Below are 22,911 nucleotides of genomic sequence, written 5' to 3' on the forward strand. Positions count from 1 at the left end.
TATGGAGGTTCCCAGGCTAGGGGTTGAATCGGAGCTGTAGCCACCGGCCTACGCCAGAGGCACAGCAACTCAGGATCCGAGCCGCGTCTGCAACCTACACCACAGCTCATGGCAACGCCGGATCGTTAACCCACTGAGCAAGGGCAGGGACCGAACCCGCAACCTCATGGTTCCTAGTCGGATTCGTTAACCACTGCGCCACGACGGGAACTCCTCACCACCTTTTTCATACAACATCACAGGGTTTTGGGACCATGTGGGCTGGTGATTGCTTCTGTGGGTGTGTGTTATATATAATCTGCCGTTTCCCAAGGGCCCCCCCTATATTCAGGACAGTCTCACTGGAGACACACAGTTGCACCGGTAAAGACGCCCTCACAGTCCCGAGTGCTGGGCGAGGACTCGGACTGTCTTCTGGCGGCATTTATTCCACAGCAACGTGGGGTCCAAGCTGAGTCTCCCCCTACATCCTCCACTTAAGCAAAGCTAGATCCTTAGCCCCACAGAGCGAGGCCAGGGATCAGACTCGTGCCCGCGTGGATACTAGTCGGGTTTATTACTGCTGAGCCACCGTGGGAACTCCACGGGTCTTGAGTTTACAGCAGTGTCATTGTATCGTTTGTTCTGTCGTCATCACTGTTAGCTGGAAGGGCTGGGTTTCCGTCCCTGCTCCACGCCGGCTGAGCTGTGGGTCCCTTGGCAGGGACTTGCGCTCTGAGCCTCATTCCTCTTCTGTAGAACAGGCCTGAGAACCCTGTGCCCTTGGCTTGTCGTGAGAGTAAAATGCGACTGTGGGGGCGAGACACAGAGGGAGCCGGGAAAGTGGCCGCTGCGGTTAGAGGACGAGGCGCAGGGGGCGCAGGCAGAAGGGGGCAGGGCGCCGTGGGAGGCAGGGCGCCGTTCGGACAGGGTGGTCTTGGGACGTGCCACGAGGGGCCTTGGCTCAGTGAGACCCAGTGGGTGCTTCTGCGGAGCCTGCTGCTCCCTGGTGGTTTAATGAGTCAAGGTCACAGAACCGCCTGGAAGGTTTGCCAGGTTATTAGCCAGTGCCGCACACGTGCCTGGCGAGGCTTCCAGGGGCAGGCTGGGTCCGGAGCTGCCTCCCTGAGATCTGGGCTTGCTGACATTCTCCCTTCCTTTTCTTGTCCTCTCATTAGCTTCGCCTCAACAGCATCAAGAAGCTGTCCACCATCGCCTTGGCCCTCGGGGTCGAAAGGACCCGCAGTGAGCTGCTGCCCTTCCTCACAGGTACGGTGGACTCGGGGCCCGGGGCATTGGGGGCTCCTGGGCTGGTTCCTGCCTCTCTGTGGACCTAACAGGTTGTGAGTGCCCTGCGCCAGGCCCTGGGCGTGGGGCCGGGCGGCTGCAAGGAGGTCCCTTGAGTCACCACTCCAGCAGACAGGGGCTGGGGACTTGAGGCGAGGGACCGAACCCCACTGTTCCGCGGAGTGTTTGTGAATGGGCAGACTCACGCGCAGTCGCACTGACATGAACGTGTAATAATAACAGTGAACGCTCCGCACGTGCTGTCCTGGGCCAGGCGGTGCCCCGAGCCCTTTCTTGGCGGGATTGGGTTCATTCACCCGTCGAGGAGGAGACTGAGGATGGCCCGGTGATGTGAGTGTTTGGTCACACAGTCTGGCGGTCACCCAGGGGGGATAGGTGTCTGGTCACATCGGCTCCCGACTCCACAGCGTTGGTGAATGACTCACCGCATAGGCTCGGGTCTCAACCGCCTGGGCTCGAATCCTAGCTCTGCCGCATCCTCGCTGTGTGACCTCGGGCGGTGCCCCACGTGCACCTGTCTCTGATTGTGTGAGATGGGGGCACTGTGGCACAGCCCAATGGAGGCTAAATGAGGTGGCCTGTGACAAGTGCCGCTTGGGTGTCAGCGTTTTCCTGTTCTCCACTGTCCTGTGTGCGAAGATAGACTGAAAGCATGTGGCACAGTGTCTCACTGGGACCGGATTACCAGTTAATCCTACATCCTCTGTTCTCATCATTCTTATAACCTCTTTGACTTTATACTAATTAAAATCGGGAGAAGACTCCGAGTTACACCGAGCTTTGTCCCTAACGAGGCTCTTTCTTCCCTGTCCCATCCTCTCACCGGGGCCAAGTGATGGTGTGGGGGACGGGGCAGGGGAGGCAGGGATCACTGCCCCCAAGTCCTTCAACCCTGGCGGAAGCTGAGGCCCAAAGAGACCCTTTGGGCCTTGCCCGCAGTCACGGTGCATGACCGAGGGGCACAGGTGTGTCTACCTCTGAATGCATGTGAATGGCGGGCATCTGTACGTGTGACGACAGGTGACTTTGAGCAGGTGACCTCACTCCACCGCTCTGCAGGGGGGCGAGGAGGACCTAACTCCCCGTGCGGTTGGGGGGTTTGGAGCTCCATGCAGAGCCTGATCCACGAAGACAGAACAGGCTGCTGGTGATTCTTTGATGAGGTGGTGGGGGTGCAGCCGGGAGGGAAGCTGGCGGGACTAAATAGTCAGCGGAGGCGGGGCTGACCGTGGCGACGTGGGGGAGACGCAAGGCCCCGTTAGCTTGGGGGTGACGGATCTGGGTCAGGCCGGAGGAGGCCGAGAGGACGGGGAGGCTGGGAAGGCAGTTCTGTGGAGGCGGGAAGGGTAGGAATCAGGTGCTGGCAGCTCCTGTGTGTTTACTTGGCTGTGTGGGGCTTGGCCAAGGGTCTGGCCTGGAGGTGGAGTCGGGTCCGAGCCGAGGCCGCGGACAGGCCTGAGTCTGGGAGGTGGGCACAGCAGGGAGGGTGATCTGAACGCGTGCAGAGGGAGCCCGGGCGCACGGCGGGTGGAGCCACGCTGGCCGGAGCTTTCTAGAGCGCGGACCTGTGCTGGGCCCACGTGAGCTCTTCGCAGAAAGCAGCTACTTCCCTTCAGTCAGAACAACCGTGTTGTCGTCTGGGGCTGAGGGGATAATCTCAGAGGTGAAGGTAGTTGCCCCACAGCCACAGAGCGGGACTTGAACCGTCCACAAGACGGGGAGTCTGCCTCTCGTAAACTCAGGACGTGGCAGTGGACCCGAGGGATGCCAGTGCCTCGGCGAGCGGGGGGGGGGGGGCTGGCCAAAGGCCTTTGCGTTTAGGCCTTGGGGCAGAGCAGTTCTTTCTTGGTCGCCTTCTTTCAGCGACGTTGAGCAGGCGGAGTGCCCGCCGTGCCGTGCTGTCTCTGGCAGGAGCTGTGGCACAGGCTCGGGCGGTCCTAGCCTGAGACGTGGTCTCCGCAGAGGCGGCGTGGCTGGGCCGTGAGCCCAGAGAAGGGACCTGCCTTTCTGGGGGCATCCTGGAACTCTTCCAGGACCCAGTAGCCGACCTGAGTGTGCAGGGACGGAGAAGAGCTCCTCAGGCCGAAGCGGGAGGCGTCGCTGGCAGCGACAGCGCTGAGGGCGAGAGCTGAGAGTTGCAGGGCAGGCCCTGCGCTCGGACACAGGCCTTGTTGGTGCCTCACTGTGCCCTTCCCTGAGGGCGGAGGTGGTCGGCACCGGCGTGCAGCTGCAGAAACGGAATGCAGCGTCCCACCCCTAGTCACGGGCGCTCTGTTGCCCGACCCCAGCCTGTGTCTTCATCTCTGCCCGCACAGCGGAGGGCGGCTGCCAGTTCGAGGAGGCGGTGTGGAGCCTGCTTGTTCTGAGCTTGGGCGACGGAGGGGCCGGGGTCAGACCTGGGGCGGGATTGTGACACTGTCTGTCTTGTCCCCCAGACACCATCTACGATGAGGACGAGGTCCTGCTGGCCCTGGCGGAACAGCTGGGCACCTTCACCACGCTGGTCGGAGGCCCCGAGTACGTGCACTGCCTGCTGGTGAGTCTGGAAGTGGACCGTCCCCCGCCCGCCGCTGGTGGGGTCTGGCCCACGGTCCCGCCAGCCTGGGCGCAGGCCATCCCCGTGGAACACATCGGCCTTGGATGTTGACTTGACCCTGGCAGGTCAGCAGTGGCATTTAAAACAGCAGTCACGAAAATGCTGGCATCGGTGATGCCGTCGATCGGGCGTGCCTGACCAGAGCTGGTCCTTCCTGGCACTCTGCACATGAGGCTGAGGTCGGGCTGGGTTCTTCCGCTTAATTGCTGTGTGACTTGTAAGTTTCTTACCCTCTCTGTGCTATGCTTTCCTCTTCTGTTGAGGGTGAGGCATTAACGCTTACCTTAGAACAGACCCAGCAGTGGTCTCAGCATGGTGCTTGCTCTGTGCAGGTGCTGACAGATGTTAGCTGTCATCATGCCCCGTGTGATGAGGTCGTGTCTGCCCTTAGGGTATAGACAGCCTCCCGGAGCACAGAGGGGAGGCAGCTTGTCCAAGGTCGGGTGGCAGAGCAGGGATTCCAGGCGTGTCCGAGTGACGCTTCCCCAGGCCCTGCCTCCCCAGCCTGGGCCGCCCTGTGCTGGGTAATGGCTGGGGACACAGATGTGACTGCTGTTTGGGAGAAGAGACGGGAGGAGGTGCCCCAGTGCTGAATTCTGGGTCAGCAGAACCTAGGGGGAGCTCCGTTCCCGGTTTTCTCTGTTCCTCGGAGCCGTGGGCTGTAGCTGTTGCCTCCGTCCCCCCGCAGTCATTCTGTGTTTCACGTCTAAAGGCACATTTCCATACGTTGGCGTCTGCGCTTGGGATGTTTACAGTTAGTTACTGTCAGCAGGCTTTCTTCCTTTTCGTGGTGCATGAAATAAGGTGTTTGTTAGAATTGTTGGCATCTTGGATTTGAGCAAAGATGGTAGTTTGTTTCCTTCCAAACATTCATGAAGCATTAACTCTAGGAAAATGTGATAATTACCGTGAAATTCTGGTGTCCCGTCTTTCATCTGTGTGCATGTGTAATTTGTAGATGTACACACACAAGGTCATATGTGAATGGGGTAATTTCATACCTTTGACACACAGTAGAACTGTCTAATGCCCTCCTCTGATGCGACGTGATGTGATGTGGTCGCTGGGCCAGCCTGCAGGGGGTCCCTTGAACTCCATGGAACTGTCTGCAGCCCCTGATGCTTGTCACTTTTCCTGAGGAGAGAATTCACAGCTTTTAGCAGCTTCTCAGAGGACTCAGAGCAGAAAACACTGTTGAGAGCCCCACGCCTTCTCAAGGGCCCGGGGCCTGGGGCCAGCCAGGACTGGAGCCCAGGGCGCCTTCCCCGCCCGTTCCGGGTCTTCCCCCTGCGCGTTCTCAGCGAGGGAAACCCCAGTCCTCCCCGTGCTGCCTTTGGGGAGCACGTGCCCTGGGGATGGGTGTCTGCTGGCCCCTCTGGGTCAGGCAGCACTATCCCTTTGCCCAAGGCTTCCCTCTGTTCCCTGCCCGGGCCCAGGAAGCACTTGCGTCTGTGATTGCTTTCCGATTTCCCTGCTCTCGGGCTGGGCTGGACGTCAGACCACTGATCTCCGCATCTTTGTGGGAAGATTAGAATGAGTTGAGTCCCCCTTCGTTAGGTCAGTAATGACTGAGTTCCCGCCCCGTGCTAGGTCTGCTGGGCTCAGGGGCCGCATTGCTCAGCCAGTCACATGTCCCTCCAGGCCTCACGGTAACAAGTCAGGAGGCATGGGCCCCAGGGTGCCCCGGTGGCGTGAGCGCCTGAGGCCGTTGCCTGTCAGCAGCTCTGTCCTCAGCTCTGGGAGGGTCTGGAGCCGGTGGCCAGCTTTAGATCCCAGCTCATGGCTCCCACTGGCGGGGGCAGAGTACCTCGCTGGCTGAGCCTCGGTTCTCTGTTCCTTCAAGGGAAAGCAGCAGCAGCACCTGCTTCATGGCACTCAGCGCGTGAGAGCCTGGAGCTGCGCCCTGGGGAGTGGACGTTCCGGTCGGCACCGGGGTTCCTAGTGCACTTTGAGAGGCCAGTGACGGTTGTGCTCCTCTCCTCAGAAAGTGCCACGTGCAATCTTGGGGTTCGCCCCCCCCGAAGCTCCTTCAGGGGCCTGTGAATGTTGTTCTTCGGGGAGTGCAGGCTGGGTGGAGGCTGACACCGGGCGCAGGCCTTTTGGAGGAGAGGAGCCCACGAGGGGAGCAGCGGGGGGCGGGCAGGGGGCTGTCCGGTGACCTCATGTTCCGCCCCCCAGCCGCCCCTGGAGTCGCTGGCCACGGTGGAGGAGACGGTGGTGCGCGACAAGGCGGTGGAGTCCCTGCGGGCCATCTCACATGAGCACTCGCCCTCCGACCTCGAGGCCCACTTCGTGCCGCTCGTGAAGCGGCTGGCGGGCGGCGACTGGTTCACCTCCCGCACCTCGGCCTGCGGCCTCTTCTCCGTCTGCTACCCCCGTGTGTCCAGTGCCGTCAAGGCGGAGCTTCGACAGTGAGTCCTGGCCCCTGGCCCCCCGGAAGGCCACCGCTCCCCCCAGCTTGGTCCCCTCCTCTCCAGCCTCAGCCCCCTGCAGGCCTGTCCAGGGCCAGGTGCCCCTGAGCGCCCCCAGCCAGCACCGCCCCCTCCCTGCCCTCGGGGAGGGGGTGTCGGGACGTGTGGGCGCACGTCCAAGTGCTGCCCTTCCTCATGCTGGACATGGGGGTGCTGTTCTTGCTCCCATGGGTTATTGGGAGCATTAAAAAGAGTTCACACATCTCAAGCGCTCAGGTGCTGCGGGTCGCCGTTTCGGCCTGTCTCGGGTGGCAGGTCGGGTGGGAGGCCTCCCTCCGCCAGCTCCTCCCCCTGGCTTGATGGCCCGGGGCATTCCTCATGGGGTGGATTTGCCTTCTGGGAGAATCAGTGAAAATCCCTTTATTGGGTTAGAGTTCCCCGAGCTGTGTTTCCTCCCCTCCTCTGGGCCTTTCTGTCCATCCGGCGACTCTGAACCACTGAGCAGCAAGCCCAGGCCCTCAGTCATCGCTCGTGCCGGGAAGCTCCGCTCTGGCTGCCCGCTCGTGCTCAGGGATCGCGTGTGCCCACGTCTCTGATCAAGGGAAAGTCTTGGAGTCGCCCCAGCCCTGCACCCTCGCCGAGCATTTTATGTGGTCATAATAATATAATCGGCACCCACCATTCATTACAGACTTCCTGTGTGGGACGGCTGCCGAGTGGCTCAGGCTCATGATCTCGAGGCTTTAAAAGCTCTCGGTGACCCTGTGGGGCGGGTAGGCTGTCAGTCAGCTCCGTTATCTAAGGCTGGGAAGACTCAGGCCGTCCCTGGCCCAGCGTCACCAGGCAAAGCCAGGAGCCCCGGGGCTGCTGAGTCCGTGCTGCCTTGGGGCCCCGGGGAGTCCTCCTCCTGAGCCCCACCCCAACCCCCAGGTACTTCCGGAACCTGTGCTCAGATGACACCCCCATGGTGCGGCGGGCCGCAGCCTCCAAGCTGGGGGAGTTTGCCAAGGTGCTGGAGCTGGACAACGTCAAGAGCGAGATCATCCCCATGTTCTCCAACCTGGCCTCTGACGAGCAGGTGGGTCTGCCCCCCGCCCCGCCCCCGGCGGACCCCGAGTCCCAAAGGGGATCGCGGGGCTGATGGCGCCTCTGCCGCCCTCTCCCCAGGACTCGGTGCGGCTGCTGGCGGTGGAGGCGTGCGTGAACATCGCCCAGCTCCTGCCCCAGGAGGATCTGGAGGCCCTGGTGATGCCCACCCTGCGCCAGGCTGCGGAGGACAAGTCCTGGCGTGTGCGGTACATGGTGGCCGACAAGTTCACAGAGGTACCTGAGGGGACGTTGCCAGCATCTCAGGGACGGGGCAGTGCGGCTGCAGGGGAAGGGACCTCGTTCAGGAGCGGGGTTTGCTGAGCCCTGTGGACCCGTCGGTGTTTAAGAAGTAAGGCCTCTGTTGTCACTTCGTTGGGTCCCACTTGACTTGCCCACCCTGCTGGGTGGGTGGGGCAACTCGGGGTGCTGTGGGAGAGCCTGTGTGTGAGCGCCCCTCAGAGCGCCACGGAGCCGGTGGCACTTTACTTCCTCCTGTTGCGAGGCCGAGGTCGGAAATCAGAGCATCAGCTCGGCTGGTCTCCCGAGTCGTCTTTCCTCGGTCGTGGATGGCTCCCCTCCCCGGCCTTTGCCGGTGTCTGTGTCCTCGTCTCTCCTGCCCCTGTGGACTCGGGTCGCTCCGGACTCGGGTGCACCCTCAGGAGCTCGTTTTCCCCTGTCACTTCTCGAAAGACCTCTCTACAGCTGCCGTCGCAGTCGGAGGTCCTGGGGGTTAGGACTTCAACCCGAGACTTGCAGGGGGATGCGGTTCAGCCCCCTGACCCCGGTCAGTGTGACACCAGGCCGGCGGGCCGGGCGAGGTCCCGCAGCTCCCAGGACAGCACGCTTTCCTCGGAGACCCCAGCTGGCTTCTCCCACAAACACGTCTGCGGAGCACCAGCTCTTTGCTGGGCGCTGGGGAGGCAGTGAATTCAGCACAGCCCGGCCTCCAAGGAGCAGGCAGCCTGAAGGGCAGGATCAGCTGGACAGAGGGAAGCATCTCGATAAAGTGTCCCGGGGGCTGAGGCCGGCGGGTGGATGTGGGCGCGGAGGCTCTGAGAAGAGGAGGTGGTGCCCCAGCAGGTTCTGGAAGATGAGTGCACGAGAGCCGGGCTGGAGGACGTGAGCCGAGAACAGTCAGGACTGGCTCTTGGGGCTCGAGAACACTGGTGAGATGGGTCTCAGGCCCTCAGGGTCGGTGCTCCTTCCCTCAGTCGGGAACCGCTCCGCCTCCTGCCAGGGCTTCGGGAAGCAGTTGTGCCGCAGAATCCACGCGCCTTTTCTTCCTGGTGCTGTGAGATGGGCGGTGGTGGGCAGCTTGTGTGTCTGCTGCCCTCTTAACCATTATATGTTCACTTTAATTACACAAGTAGCATGGGTCCAGTAACCAGCTTTGAAAAGCACAGATGTGATTCAAAAAGAGCCAGGGAGTTCCTGCTTGGCTCAGTGGGTTGTGAACCCCATTAGTAACCGTGAGGATGCAGGTTTGATCCCTGGCTTTGCTTAGCGGATTAAGGATCCTGCGTTGCTGTGATTGTGGTGCAGGCCGGCAGCTACTGCTCCAATTGGACCCCTAGCCTGGGAACCCCCACACGCCGTAGATGTGATCCTGCAAAGCAAAAACTGAGAGCCGCCTTAAATCGTTAGGCTCCTTCTGGATCAGGTAACAGAAAACCCAGCCCTGAATGACCTGCAGAGTAAGGCGATCTCGTTATTTCTAACGTAGGTAACATGTGCGGTTAGGTACCCTTGCAGTCCTCGTGTTGCTTTTGAGGAAACAGAGGCTCAGAGAGGTGTAGCCACTCCTCCAAGGTCACGTGGGTGATAAGTAGGAGGAAGAATTTGAGCTGGGGCTTGGACTCCAGAGCCACGCTGGTGACCACTGTGCCATTGGCCCAGCTCAGCACCTTAGGAGGAGGGAACTGAGCCTCAGAGTGGCTCGGCGACTTGGCTGAGGTCAATCCCCATGGTGCTGGGATTAGACCTTCGCAGCGATTCCAGGGGCCTCGCTCTCGGCCAGTTCTCATTCACCTAGAGAACCGCCAAGCCCACTCACTCCTCCCTTCCTGCAGCTCCAGAAAGCAGTGGGGCCTGAGATCACCAAGACGGACCTGGTCCCCGCCTTCCAGAACCTGATGAAAGACTGTGAGGCCGAGGTGAGGGCCGCAGCCTCCCACAAGGTCAAAGGTTGGTGCTGGCGAGCAGAACACAGCAAGTGGGCGGGCGTCCAGGGGGCTGAAGGCAGAACCAGGCCCTCGGGTCTCACCTCCTGCCGCCTCCCTTTCCCTGCCCGCAGAGTTCTGTGAAAACCTCTCAGCCGACTGTCGGGAGAATGTCATCATGACTCAGATCTTGCCCTGCATCAAGGTATCGGGGACTGGGGGTGGGGGGGGGGAACTAGAGCAGATCTAAGCCTTCGGGGAGGAAGGGTGGAGGTGAGGCTTTGGGGGCAGCCAGGTGCAAACCGAGCTCCCAGACTTCTAGGGCCAGGCAGGCTTGGGTTTGGGGCAGTGAGGAGCCCTGCGTGCAGACTCTGGGCTGAGCGTAGGGGTGAGAGTGCTTCTCTCGCAAGCAGAGGTCCCTGGGTCTCCTCATCGGAAGGGTGGGGGCGGGGGTGCTGGGAGCAGGGTCGTTGATCTCCAGGCAGGCTGGACACGTGAGGACCTGCAGTTCTCCCTCTGCACCAAGCCTGCTCTGGGAGTGAGCACAAAAGCAGGCCGAGTCTAAGTCTCCATAGGAGTCGGAGTCTCCTTAGCCACTCAGCCCGCGGCTTCCCACTTCCTTCTCCCTCCCAGGAGCTGGTGTCCGACGCCAACCAGCATGTCAAGTCGGCCCTGGCCTCGGTCATCATGGGCCTTTCTCCCATCCTGGGCAAGGACAACACCATCGAGCACCTGCTGCCCCTCTTCCTGGCTCAGCTGAAGGATGAGGTAAGGGCACCAGCGAGGCCCTGAGCTCAGGGTGGGGTAAGGGCACCAGCGAGGCCCTGAGCTCAGAGCCGCTTTCCCAGATCAGCCAGGGATTTACCTCCTAGGACCTTCCACCAGCACCCACATTGTCGCTGCGTTGCATGTTTGTGGTCGTGATGGGCTGCATGTGAGGCACCTGTTCATCGGGCATCTGTTCATCATCAGGCATCTGTTCATCAGGCATCTACTTATTAGGCATCTATTCCTTAGGCATTTATTAGGATCTGTTTATTAGGCATTCATTTCACCTGCCCTTATTCTGCACTAGACCTCTGTCTCGGCATTGGGGTTACCACACAAGGAGTAAGACGGGCTTGATCCTCAAAGACCTTTGGCGGCGGGCTGTGGAAAGGGACATATGGGTTCCCCATGGCTCCCTGGTGATACAGGTGCTGTGCTGTGTTCATGTTTATCGGCGTTCAGGCTGAGATGCTGTCATAGAGGCCCCAGAATACAGTGGCTTAACCGAGGCGGAGGACTACTTCCCTTCCAGCGATCCAGAGGTGGGGTGGGCCTGCGCTGGGGCTTAGCCCTGCCGACCTCAGCACCCTGTGGGTCTCAGGTGGCTGCTCTGACTCTCGCCGCCTCCCAGCCAGTGGGAAGGGACAGGGCAGCCCACAGCAGCGGGCCTTGTCCCCTTGAGAGTAAGACCCGTCTGTTTTCTGTTCACACACCATTGGCCAGCGCTGTCCCTTGAGTGACCACACCTCACTGTTTACTTGGCCTGGAGCACAAAAGAGGAGAGCGAGCACCCCGTGATGGCTGGCGAGGGCGCGGGGTGACAGCCGGTGCGGGGAGGAGGTGGGGCAAATCTGGGGGTTAGGAAGGAACCCCGAGGCTAACGTGGAAGGAAGATGCAGGTGCCGTGGCCAGAAGAGGTGCAGGGAGACCACCCCCCCGGAGGCTGCTGCAGGAGCCTGGGGAGGGAGCGGGGCGCAGGGGTGTGGGCAGCTCCGCCAGGCAGGCAGGAGGACTGCGTGGGGCAGGGGTGGCAGGCAGGCTCCCTGGTTTCCTTCGGCCTTGGTGGTGACGGGGCAGGTGGTGAGACTGAAGGCTGGTGTGTGACCTGTTACTGCTGCTTCTGTGTTCCCGGAGCCCTCAGTCGCTTCCCCTGACACACGTGCACACACAGCACAGCGGTGCTCAGGTGGAGCGTGCCAGGGAGCCGGAGGAAACATTTTTTTACCAGTTCACTGCATCCCATCCGAGCCCCCCCCCCAGGCGCACCCCCTCCTGCCCCCATCGCATCATTAGATTCTGCGGCAGCGGGATGATCTCTCAGCCCAGAATTACACATCAGGGTTTTATACATGCTGGAAACAGAGCCTTTGAAAGAAAACCTAGTGATCCTACTTTTGATCATGTATTTATTTCAGTTCGTGTTTGACCATCATTTAATTCTGTAATGACCAAAATTTTATGATGTTAAGTGCTTCACACACATATTTTCTTTCATAATCATGCTTTTGTAGCTGTAACTTGTTATAAATACGATTTTTTTTTTTTTTTTTTTTTTTTTGCTTCCGTTGCCTCAGTGGGCACACCTTGGCTGGCGAGAGGCCCCTTCTGTGTTCTTTCAACACCCTCCCCAGCATCTTCAAGAGCATTCTGCTTTCTCATTCAAGAAAATCTTTTTTAAAAAATTATCAGAATAGTTTCAACAAGAAGAGAATTTTCCACCCTCTTCTCTCCCCATCCCTGAGAGTAAATGGCGAGTTTGTGGGAAAGGCTCCTCCTGGGGTGTCTGGCTGACCCTCAGGTTCAGAGTGGACCTCACCTTTTCAGCTCCTCCATCAAGGGTTGCTCTTCAGCTGAGGCCTGGAGTTCCTCGCCCGGCCTTGTGAGACGGCAGGTGCGCCACCCAAGGGGCAGCCCGCAGCCTGTAGGCGGCGGCTTAGTGGGACCCGTGTTAGTGGGACCCGTGTGCTGCCTTGGAGCCCACTCCCCGGGGGTGGTGTGTGTCACTCGCGTCTCCCTCGTGTCCGGAGGTGAGACCCCGTGTGGGGGGACGCCTGGTATTTTCCCACGTTCACAGCTGTGTCTGGGCGACTCGCCCCTTCGGGGAGAGGGAAGAGGCCTGCTCACTGTTGAGAACACTTCCGCTCTTGGTCCCGGGCGTGAGAACCGAGGCCTCACTCAGCTGGGGGTCTCCAGGCAGTTCGGGAAGCCCATAGAAATGGTTGTACGTGCCCTTGAGTTCCCTCTAAGCTCACGTACGTGAACTTAGGTCTCTATCCAGTTGGTTTTCAGCTTCTTCAAGGAAGAAGTCTTGCTCTTGGTTGGCTCTGATGGGTGCACCCACCCATCCTGTGCGGAGGGAGGGGCGCCCACCTCCCGGCCCTGGCGTCTGACCGCGTCTGGGCCCTCCCGGCTTACTCGAATCATCTGTGCACTCCCGTGATCACCCAGCAGTAGACTCTGATACGTACGGAAGTATCTCACCCCCCAGCTGGGGGTGCAGATGGTGGCAGACATAGGAGATTCCCGCTGCGGAAATCTTCCTTTAGAGAAAGAGGGGAGGCTGAGAAGCTGTTGATTACCGCTGTGACGGTTGAGGCTCTTGTCCTCATTGGATACAGTGTCCTTTGCAGAAAAGGTAAAAATGTCTGTTTTATGTTCTTATGGACCAGTGTTTCACCAGCATTTGCAGCAGCTCTGTCTGGCGGAGGATGTGAAGGAATGTGCCTGGAAGCGAGGCAGGCGGATCACACGGGACTGTTCCTTCCCGCTCCCCGAGCCCTCGGCTTTAGGAAGAGCCGCACTGGGCCTGAGGAGGGAGGGAGGCGGCCTTGGCGCTGAGATGCTGCTTTAGCCATTAGACGAGCTGGCGGGAAACCGCTGTCTTTCATTCTATTTTTTTAATTAATTAATTTCTTTTTAATTAATTTTTTTTTGTCTTTTTGCCTTTTCTAGGGCCGCTCCTGCGGCATATGAAGGTTCCCAGGCTAGGGGTCGAATCGGAGCTGTAGCCGCCGGCCTACGCCGGAGCCACAGCAACGCGGGATCCGAGCCGCGTCTGCAACCTACACCACAGCTCACGGCAGCGCCGGATCGTTAATCCACTGAGCAAGGCCAGGGATTGAACCCGAAATCTCATGGTTCCTAGTCGGATTCGTTAACCACTGCGCCACGATGGGAACTCCCTTTCTTTCATTCTAAAGGAGACTCTTGGTGTTTTTGACGAAGGAAGAAGGGCCTCGCCTGCACTTCTCCAAGGGCCTGTCGGAGGGGCCTGTCACTGTGGAGCCAGCAGCTGAGGCTGTCCTATCCTCCGCCGCGGCCACTGCTCTCCGTTACTGCTCATGGGTCTTACCCCATGGCCACCCTTAGGTCCAAAGATTTGCCCAACCATCCTCAGCTCAGAAGAGCTGTTCCACTCATGGTTGCTCTGGGTTACGGCGAAAGGATGCAGATGAGTATCAGCCAAGGGGAACGGTGCCTAAGAGGCCAGGTGCCAGTTTCCCTGGAACTCCCAGGGGAGTTGAGACTGGGTTCACTTCTCCCAGCGCCTGCGTGGGATGGCGTCCACGGAGGCTGCTGGCGAGCCTTGGTGTCCAGGGTTTTTACGGGGGCCTGGTCTGATCACATAGGCCTGGATGGGGCCGCACGCATGGCTGACCTTGGGTTACTCTGTCTCTAGCCACTGCAGAGGTCAGGCTGATGCCACATGGCCCCAGGTACCCAGCATAAATCACCTCGTCAGCATAATCTATCTGACATGGCCCGAGGCCCCCAAGTACACAAAGTAAACAAAAGACCCCGTTTTTTTGTTTTTTGTTTTTTTTAAATCAGGCTGGATGGTCCAGGTGCTGGTTGGGGCCGTCTTTTTTTTTTTTTTTTTTTTTTTTTGTCTTTTTGCCATTTCTTGGGCCACTCCCGCAGCATATGGAGGTTACCAGGCTAGGGGTCGAATCGGAGCTGTAGCTGCCAGCCTACGCCAGAGCCACAGCAGCTCAGGATCCGAGCTGTGTCTGCGACCTACACCACAGCTCACGGCAACACTGGATCCTTAACCCACTGAGTGAGGCCAGGGATTCAACCCGCAACCTCATGGTTCCCAGTCAGATTTGATAACCACTGCTCCACGATGGGAACTCCCGGGGCCATCTTTTTTAACCTTTTACTGCACACTTGCTTATTTGGTGCATTGATGGATTTCAGCACTTGCTTCCTCGCCCCTCAGCTCCTGGAGGGAGACGTAGAATGAAGTAACCGTAGCGTCTTATCATCCAGGAAAGCGTGACCTGCAGAGAGGCGGTGCGACGTGATGGTTGTTTCGGTGCTTTTTCCTACAAGCCGCTTCGCATGATTATGGGGGTGCATGGGGTGCAGGGTCCTGGTGCCCTCAGGTGGAGCACTCCTGGGCGACCTTCCATATGCCACAGCACTGTGGAACAAAGAAGCAGTTTCCTTATTTGTAAAAGCAAAAATCCTTGGGTTTCTTTTGGTGAGCAGAAGCAGGTACGAGCAGAGGTCTCTCATCTACCCATAGTGGTGTAAAGGGAACGTTCGAGAAGCCGGGGATCCCTGTGTGTGTGCCCTTACTGTAGAGCAGAGCTCGAGATATTACTAGTCAGCTAGCGGTTCAGAAATTATTCTTTACTCCTTGGTTTCAGAAATGTGTTGAGCACCCTCTGTGGCCTAGAAACCTTGCTGAGTCCCAAGACATAAGGATAAGTGAGCCATGCTTCTTCTAGCAGAGCTCAGAGACTAGCAGGGAGAATAAAAGCAAGAGAAATGAGCAAAGCGTTAAGCTTCACGTCAAGGTCTTTGTGGATCAGACGCTGGCAGGTGGTTCCGTAGGCTCAGCCACCCTCTGGGATGAGGGGTGTTTCCATGTCAGAGACTGGTACCCGGAAAGGGCAGGTCCCTTGCCACAAGGCTCCCCGCTGGCAGACGGCGCAGCTGGGTACCATCTTGGCTGTTTTTCCAGGGCACCGGGCTTTGGCTCCACATTTCTCGTGCTGCTGTTGTGAGAGTTGAAAAGCTGCTCCACTCATGATCCATGTTGCTCCCTTTGCGGGGGCCTCTGATGCGGCCCCGGGGCCAGGAGCAGGTTGTGGGCAGTCATGCCCCGCCCTTGGGCGATGTGTGTTCGGCGAAGCTGGGCGGTGGAGCCCTCCCCCTGTCCCGGCTTCCGCTGGCGCACGGGGCCTTCCCTCAGAACCCCCTTCCTCTGCTCAGTGCCCGGAGGTGCGGCTCAACATCATCTCCAACCTGGACTGCGTCAACGAGGTGATTGGCATCCGGCAGCTGTCCCAGTCCCTGCTTCCCGCCATCGTGGAGCTGGCCGAGGATGCCAAGTGGCGGGTCCGGCTGGCCATCATTGAGTACATGCCACTGCTGGCCGGACAGCTGGTGAGCGCGGAGCCCAGGGCCGGGTGTACTGCCCAGGGGCGCTAGACTGTGGGTGCGGCTCTGGCGGGGAGCCTGGGCCGCGAGGGCTCCCTGGGAGGTGAGGGGTGTCAGGAGGCAGAGGAAAGTACCCAGGAGATAGGGCCTCACAAGATGGGTAGAGTGAGATGAGAACGAAGAACAGAGCCCCTCAGGTGAAGATGGGACATGTCCCAGCTGTTTGGGGGAGGGGGGGTTCCCTGGGGATCGCTGCCAACTCCCCAGGCGCCCTCAACCCCTTCCCGCCTGTTCTCCTGCAGGGGGTGGAGTTCTTTGATGAGAAGCTCAACTCCCTGTGCATGGCCTGGCTTGTGGATCACGGTGAGTCTGGGCGGGGGCTCTGGGAAGGCTGTGCGGGCGCATTGGCCGGGGCAGGTGTGTGTCCCGTGGGTGCGGGGGAGGCTGGAGCCCCTCTCCCCGGATGCTCACGAGGACAGCTCCCTTGCGTGTTGGCGTCCTGGAGAAGTATGCGGAGGGGGCGGCCACGAGGGGTCCCAGGGGCTGCGGGTTCGGTGATGTCTCAGGGCTGCCATGCAGGCAGCCTGGGTTTGACGCCAACACCTGGCTGTCGAAGCTTAATAACAGCAAGTTGCTTGCTGTCTCTCAGCCCACACTCATTCTCTGAAACATGGGCCTTCGTCTCCCAGTCTTTCAGGGCCATTGTGAGAAGAGCTCGTTGTTTTCACTATTGGCAAATAGTGAAAAATAAAAGTTAGTTCGTCAGGAACAGGTTCCATTCCATGAACTGAGTCGTGTGCCTGGCAGATCACTTCTCAGAGCCTCAATCTGCTCTCTGTCTCTGGGAGCTGTTGAGAAAAGAAAGCCCTGACCTAGCACGCAGGGAGCTCTTTGGTTGTCTTGGGGTGATTGGCTCGAATGTGGCCTGGCGCCCAGGGCTGCTCTGCAGGTGGGAGGGCGTATGACTGTCAGCCCCTCGCCTCCCGAATCACCGCTCCTCCCTCACCCTCGTGCAGTCTACGCCATCCGCGAGGCGGCCACCAGCAACCTGAAGAAGCTGGTGGAGAAGTTTGGGAAGGAGTGGGCCCACGCCACCATCATCCCCAAGGTCCTGGCCATGTCTGGGGACCCCAACTACCTGCACCGCATGACCACGCTCTTCTGCATCAACGTGAGCACACCTGCCGCCCCCGCCTGGCTGGCCCCGGGGTCCCCGGGAGAGGGTCCTCAAGGGACGGGGAGGTGATGGGACCTGGGGTTGAGAGGATGAGCCTTTGGGGCTCCCGGTCAGAGTCACAGGGCCTCCGGGGTGGGGACCTGTGGGGTGGGAGGCCCAGGACTAGGGAGGCGCGGCCTGTTGGGACAGTGACTGCCAAGCCTTTCTGGGCACCCATCTCCTTCCCCACAGAAGGCGTATGTATGTGTTTATGATAGAATAGTCAAATGTGCAGTTTCTAGAACCCAGTGTGCTTTTTAAATCCATCTCTGCCGTGCATTAGCTGCATACCTTGAGAGAATGACCTCGCTGCATCGTGCTTTAGTTTTCTCACCCGTAAAGGGTCCCTGTTGGTAATTACAGAACCAAACTCACAGGGCTGCAAAGACTAACCCGGTTATGTGCACAAAGGGCTAGGATGGTTGTATATGTGTGAAACACAGACTGGAAAGCGCGTGTGTGCACGTGATACGTAGAAAACGCTCCTGTCTAGTCGCCTAAATAAACCGTGCCCGTGACTCAAAACGAAAGGATAAGATTAAAGCGAACGCAGCTAAGGGTACTGACAGCTTCTCCCCACGCCTCCCTCTGGAGCCCACCGTGCTGAGGGAGGGTCCGGGGTCCAGAGACAAGTTCCGCTCCCAGAGGACGAAGGGAAGCCTCGGGCGGGGGGTGGGGGGCCTGGGACCGTCGGGGGGCGGTTTCCAGGCAGGGGGACGGGGGACAGGGGTGTCAGCAGGGTGTGAGGGGAAAGGGGAGCTTGCAGAGAAGACACTGTCCCCGGAGCAGGTGAGTCCGGCCTTGGCGTCCCCTGTGTGGCTCAGCCTTGGCGTCAGGCCTGACGGGCTCTGCAGCGGCCTGGCCGGAGGGAGGGCACCATGGGAGGCAGCCGTGACCTTCGGTGGGTCCCCTCTGCTCCTCACTGACTCCAGGTGCTGTCCGAGGTCTGCGGCCAGGACATCACCACCAAGCACATGCTGCCCACGGTGCTGCGCATGGCCGGGGACCCCGTCGCCAACGTCCGCTTCAACGTGGCCAAGTCCCTCCAGAAGATCGGGCCCATCCTGGACAACAGGTGAGGCCTGGCCCCCTTCTCCCTCCAGCAGCGCTGGTTTTCGGCATCCCTCTCTCTCTGACCTTTGACGATAGAGCCTGGGGTTTGAGGCCCTGCACCGCGGCGTGCTTGCCTCAGGACCTCGAGGTCTTGGTTTCTTCATACACAAAAGGAGGCCTCACGTGCCTGCCTCGCATGGTGGGAGGAATGAGGATGAGGGTTGTGTTACCAGCGACGAGTCATTAGAAAGTGAAAGAAACAGACACATGCATGTGGTGGGGCGGTGGTGTCACTTGCAGTGGCACCAGAAACATGAAGTTCCAAGGAATAAATTTAACGAAAGAGGTGTGATGCCTCTAGTGAAAACTATGAAACACTGGTTTGAAAAATTAAGGAAGACCTACTACGTGATATTCTTGGATAGGATGGTTCCCCAGAATGATCTATAAATTGAGTATAACCTGAGCCAGTCTCAGTCGGCTTTCATGAAAGATTGACAAGTTGACTCTGGAATTAACATGAAAATGCAAAGGTCCAGAATAGCCAAGGTGAGCCTTGAAGACTGACGCAGCTGGAAGGCGTACACCCCAGACGCGGAGGCTGCCTGACTGAGGCGCCACAGTCAGCAGAAAGGGAGGCTTCGGCACAGCGCTGGTTAGGACATTGCTCAGTGGGACAGAGTCGCGGGCACGGGCGCAGCCCCTCCCTCGTGTGTGTGACAGCAGGTGCCACTGCAGTGCGTTGGGGGCACCGTAGGTGTTGGCTGCAGGGGCTGGGTCAGAAGGGCTCACCTGAAACAGGCTCCGTCCGCAGGGCTGGGCGAAGAGCGCTGGTGTGGGTGGCAGGGCGGGAACCCTCGTGTGTTGCCAGTGGGGCTGTGAGTGGTAGATGGGCACAGTGACTGAGCATTGGTAGCATCGAGTGGAGCCGATCCAACGTGCACCCTGTGAGCCAGCACGTCCTCTCCTGGGTGTTCGTCCAAGAGAAACGAGTGCTTTTTTTCTAGCAAAGGCCGTTCACGGGGGCTTTATTCTCATTAGCCGTGACTTGGAAATAGCGTACGTGCCTGTCTCGAGCGGTGCCTGGGTTGTGGGCTATTCACATGCTGAGAGGCTCGTCCCGCAAAGATGAGACGCCTGCTGCCTGCAGCAGCCTAGGGGACTCAGGTGGGCACTTGCGTGAGCAGCAGGCCCAAGAAAACCTCTCCTGGGATCCGTTTATGTCACCTGCAGACCTAAAGGGCCCTCTTGGTGAGAGAGGTGAGAATAGCGGTTATGTTGAGGGCAGGGCAGCTGCCTGTCAACTGGAGGGGGACGCATGACGCCTGCACCTCTGACCTCTTTGTCTGGGACACAGCTTCACACCTTTAGTTTCTCTCTGAAGCCCACCTGCCTTTCCCGCAACAACGGGCCATCTGCCAGGATGCATTTCCCTGGACCCCTTCCTCCCTGGGCCCCTATCTCCTCTGGCCCCTTGCTCCCCTGGCCCCTTGCTCCCTTGGCTGGAGGCCGAGGGCTGCCCCCTTTGCCACGTGCCCCTCCTGTTCCTCGTCATCAGTTGGCTCAGGTCTCCCTCCCAGCCCGGCTCCGTGTGGGTGAGAGTCAGGGGTGGGATTTCCAGTGTTGACACCTAACTCGCCGCCCGTCAGCCTCCGTAAATGCAGTACATGAATGAAAGGCATCCGGTGGCCAAGGCCGGAGACCCAGGGCATCTGGGGTCCCTGCCCCAGGTTTCCAGGCCCTCCGACCTCCTGCACCTGTTCTGGGCCCTGGAGGCCTCTGCCGGGTTCGTCAGGCATCCAGCCTTGGAAGCGATCGTCTCTCTGGCCTCAGACCTGGAATTCACGCGTGTGTCTGTCTGTGGGCACCTCGGCCCCAGCCCCGCCCGCCTGACCCCTGGCCCCCCTCTCCTCCCAGCACGCTGCAGAGCGAGGTCAAGCCCATCCTAGAGAAGCTGACCCAGGACCAGGACGTGGACGTCAAGTACTTCGCCCAGGAGGCTCTGACTGGTAAGGCGTTGAGGACGCCGGGCCCCAGCGGGAGGGTGGGCTGCCAGCCCGGTGGCAGAGGCGGGGGCAGCGGAGCGCAGAGGGGGGCGGCTGTTCTGACTCCCGCCTCTTCCTGTTCCCCCAGTTCTGTCGCTCGCCTGATGCTGAAGAGGAGCCATGGCTGCCTGTGGTGTCACCCTCCCCTGAAGTCCCTCCCTCGGGAGACAGTGGGGGGCCTTAGGCTGTCGCCCCCCGTGCATGGTCTGACCCCAGGCCCCTCCCCCAGCACGGTTCCTCCTCTCCCCGGCTTGGGAACCCAGCTCGTCACCGTCCGCCTCCCAAGGGCTGGGGGTGCACCCGGAGGGACGGGGCGTAACCCTGGGGGAAGGGCCTGCTGCGGCCTGCGCTGGGGAGAGACGTGAGCAGCCCAGGTCGCCGGCTCCTGCTGCTGTAATGGGGACCCCTCCCCCATCGACTTCTCCACCCCCTTCCTTCCCCTCCGTGGTTTTTTTGTGTCAACTGTGCCGTTTTTATTTTATTCCTTTCCCCCCCTTTTCACAGAGAAATAAAGGTCTAGAAATAGCTGGTCCTCTGGTCCTGGTCACGAGCGTGGAGGTGGGGCACCACGTCAGGCCCCGCAGCCTGGCCTTTCTGGGGAGGACCTCGTCACTGCGCTTGCCGCACTGCGTGTCCCCAAGAGGGGTGGGATGCGGACGGGATTGGCCGGCCCACAGGGCCAGCTGTCCTGAGGGGCAGCTGCTCCACAGACGCGGAGCGCGCAGAGCATGTGGTGGATTTGAGCAGGTGCCCCGGAGCCAGACCGCCTGCGTCGCATCCGAATCCCAGTTCCTCCGGGAACAGCTGCGTGCCCTTGAGTGGGTCGCCAGGTCCCTCTGAACTCAGGCTTGCACGCTGTCAAGTGCAGGAAGCAGTAGAATCCAGATCCAGGGGCCGGGTATGGCGGCTACATGAGTTCATACAGGTCAGGTGGGTCCCTTGGGTGGCACATGAGAGGGTCAGTCAGGGGAGCTGCGCCTTGCGGGAGAGCCCCCTGTGGGCCGGGAGGCTCAGGATAACCAAGCTGTGCTGAGGGACCCTGGCTGGACAGAGCCCGCTGCCCTCCCTGTCTGTGCGCCCGTCTCCACACTGACACACCCTGGTTTTGGGGTGGCCCGTGCCTGCCTGGCATTCAAGGCGTCTCCCCAGGGTCTCTTGAGCTCTGGTGCGGCGTTACGGTGAAATTCTGGCCAGTGATGGTGTGCGCAGCTGCTAGGGGTGTGCCTGGGGGCCCCTCCCGGCCCTGGAACGGGCACCCGGTGGCCAGAGCGGGAGTGGCCGTCCCAGGCCCGGAAGTCCCCTGAGACGTGCGGGCCAAGCACAGGACAGGATGGGAGGGGCCCGGGTTCCCGGTGCTGTCAAGGCCCACGCGGGTTACCCTTCCCCTGGAGAGTTTAGCTGTTGAGGTGACTGGCTGTTGGGAGTTTCGTCACTTGGCGGTCACCGGAGCGCTACCTGGGGCACAGGGGCCAGAGGGCCTTGGAGACAGGAGTGCAGACGGAGTGGATGGTGCATGGTGAGGTTTTGCAGAGGATGTGACCCGAGTGCAGTCTGGCCCCACTGCGTGGAGGGGAGCTTGGCGTCTCGTGCGCGGTGCTTTCACTAGCTCGGCCCTCCCGTGACTGAGTCCCTGCTGTTCGTTAGACCAGACTGAACCCTGGACATGAGGGTGAAGGAGGCCCGGTTCCTCCTCTTATTAGCTGACCTTCGTTCCATCAGGGCAGGACCTGTGGTTTAAACTCAGCCTCCACCCGGCACACGGGTCCCTGTCCCAGGGTGGAAATAATTGAAGGAAATACGCGGGGTTGGGAGGGGGTAGTGGAATCGCTCTCAGCCTGATGCTGAATGTTCAGGCTTAGCCAGCAACCTACCGGTAGTTGTTGGAACATTCACACGCGTGGCCCCTCTTGTTCCACTGACATCTCACTGCATGGCACCCCATCCCCCCAAACTTAGTGACCTACGGCAGTGAAAGGTATCACCCCGCCTAGCTCTGCGGTCCGGCCTTGGCTCTGTTGGCAGCTCCTTCTGCTCCATGTGGTGTTTCCTGGGGCCGTGGTGCTCCGGGTGCCTTCTCCACTCCGTGTCCGGCTCCTCAGCGGAGGCCTGGGGGACTGTCTCTCACCGTGTGGCCGCTCCAGGATGGCTGGACCTCTTTATGTGGTGGCTTAGGTGCCGAAGCAGGTTCCAAGACAGCAGGTGCTTAAAACATCTGCTTGCATCACAGGCCAGAACAAGGCATGTGGCCAAGACCAGGTCAGTGCAGGAGGGCGCTCAAGATCTCAGCCCTGGAGCGCGGTTCACTGGAGGCCACCAGTGGAGCTGTCCAGCCACTCGTGATCCAGAGACAGATTGCCTTCCATCTTAGCCCCGCTGCTGGCAGGTGGGGAGATGAGACCAACTCCAGGGCACGTCGAGTCGAGTATCTTGGAGCAAGCAGAGACCTCATTTATCCTGAAGGGCAGAAGCAAGCCCAGGCTTCAGGCGGGGGAATGGCGGCATCCGAACAGAATGGGGGCGACCTGCGGCTGAGACCCGGGAGGATTCTGGTCTAAGCGAGAGAAGGGTTTTCAGCTGGAGCAGGTGACGTTGGAGAGGCGGCAGGTGAAAAGGATAACAGAAAGATTCCCCGGGAGACAGATGGGGACTTGGTGACACCTGGCTTCAGGGAGCGGAGGGAAGGATGCTGTCACCTTGGCATCACAGTGACAAGGATTCAACCGTTCCCAGTCTTGGCACCCACTGCTCCCTGGGAAATGCTCGTGGTTCCTACAAACCCACACATGCTTCAACAGCTCCCACCTTTTGCTTGTAACGGGAACCTCTACCTGCAAAGCTTCCCCTCCTCACTGGTCAGGCACACAAGGCACTCAGTATGGAGACTGGGAAGGTGAGA

The 22,911-nt window shown here is 59.9% G+C and overlaps 1 protein-coding gene across 1 annotated transcript in view; it reads left to right on the top strand.

Moving 5' to 3' along the window:
* The window catches only part of PPP2R1A (protein phosphatase 2 scaffold subunit Aalpha), a gene marked incomplete at its 3' end in the record, with an annotated part of 35,462 nt that extends 14,919 nt beyond the window's left edge, over positions 1 to 20,543 (top strand). Inside the window, 14 exon segments of the mRNA NM_214024.1 lie at positions 1,158 to 1,248; positions 3,723 to 3,823; positions 6,062 to 6,294; positions 7,225 to 7,372; positions 7,462 to 7,617; positions 9,453 to 9,567; positions 9,677 to 9,747; positions 10,176 to 10,310; positions 15,534 to 15,707; positions 16,004 to 16,064; positions 16,718 to 16,872; positions 17,850 to 17,992; positions 19,888 to 19,979; positions 20,104 to 20,543. Of these exon segments, the coding sequence (NP_999189.1) occupies positions 1,158 to 1,248; positions 3,723 to 3,823; positions 6,062 to 6,294; positions 7,225 to 7,372; positions 7,462 to 7,617; positions 9,453 to 9,567; positions 9,677 to 9,747; positions 10,176 to 10,310; positions 15,534 to 15,707; positions 16,004 to 16,064; positions 16,718 to 16,872; positions 17,850 to 17,992; positions 19,888 to 19,979; positions 20,104 to 20,120 (1,692 nt within the window).
* Positions 20,544 to 22,911: the final 2,368 nt, after the last annotated feature.

This window comes from Sus scrofa, chromosome 6 (assembly GCF_054392235.1).
Source record: "Sus scrofa isolate SSC_HxYL_T2T_F1_AM1 chromosome 6, Sscrofa_HxYL_maternal_Yorkshire_Landrace_v2.0, whole genome shotgun sequence".
NCBI classification, from domain to species: Eukaryota; Metazoa; Chordata; class Mammalia; order Artiodactyla; family Suidae; genus Sus; species Sus scrofa.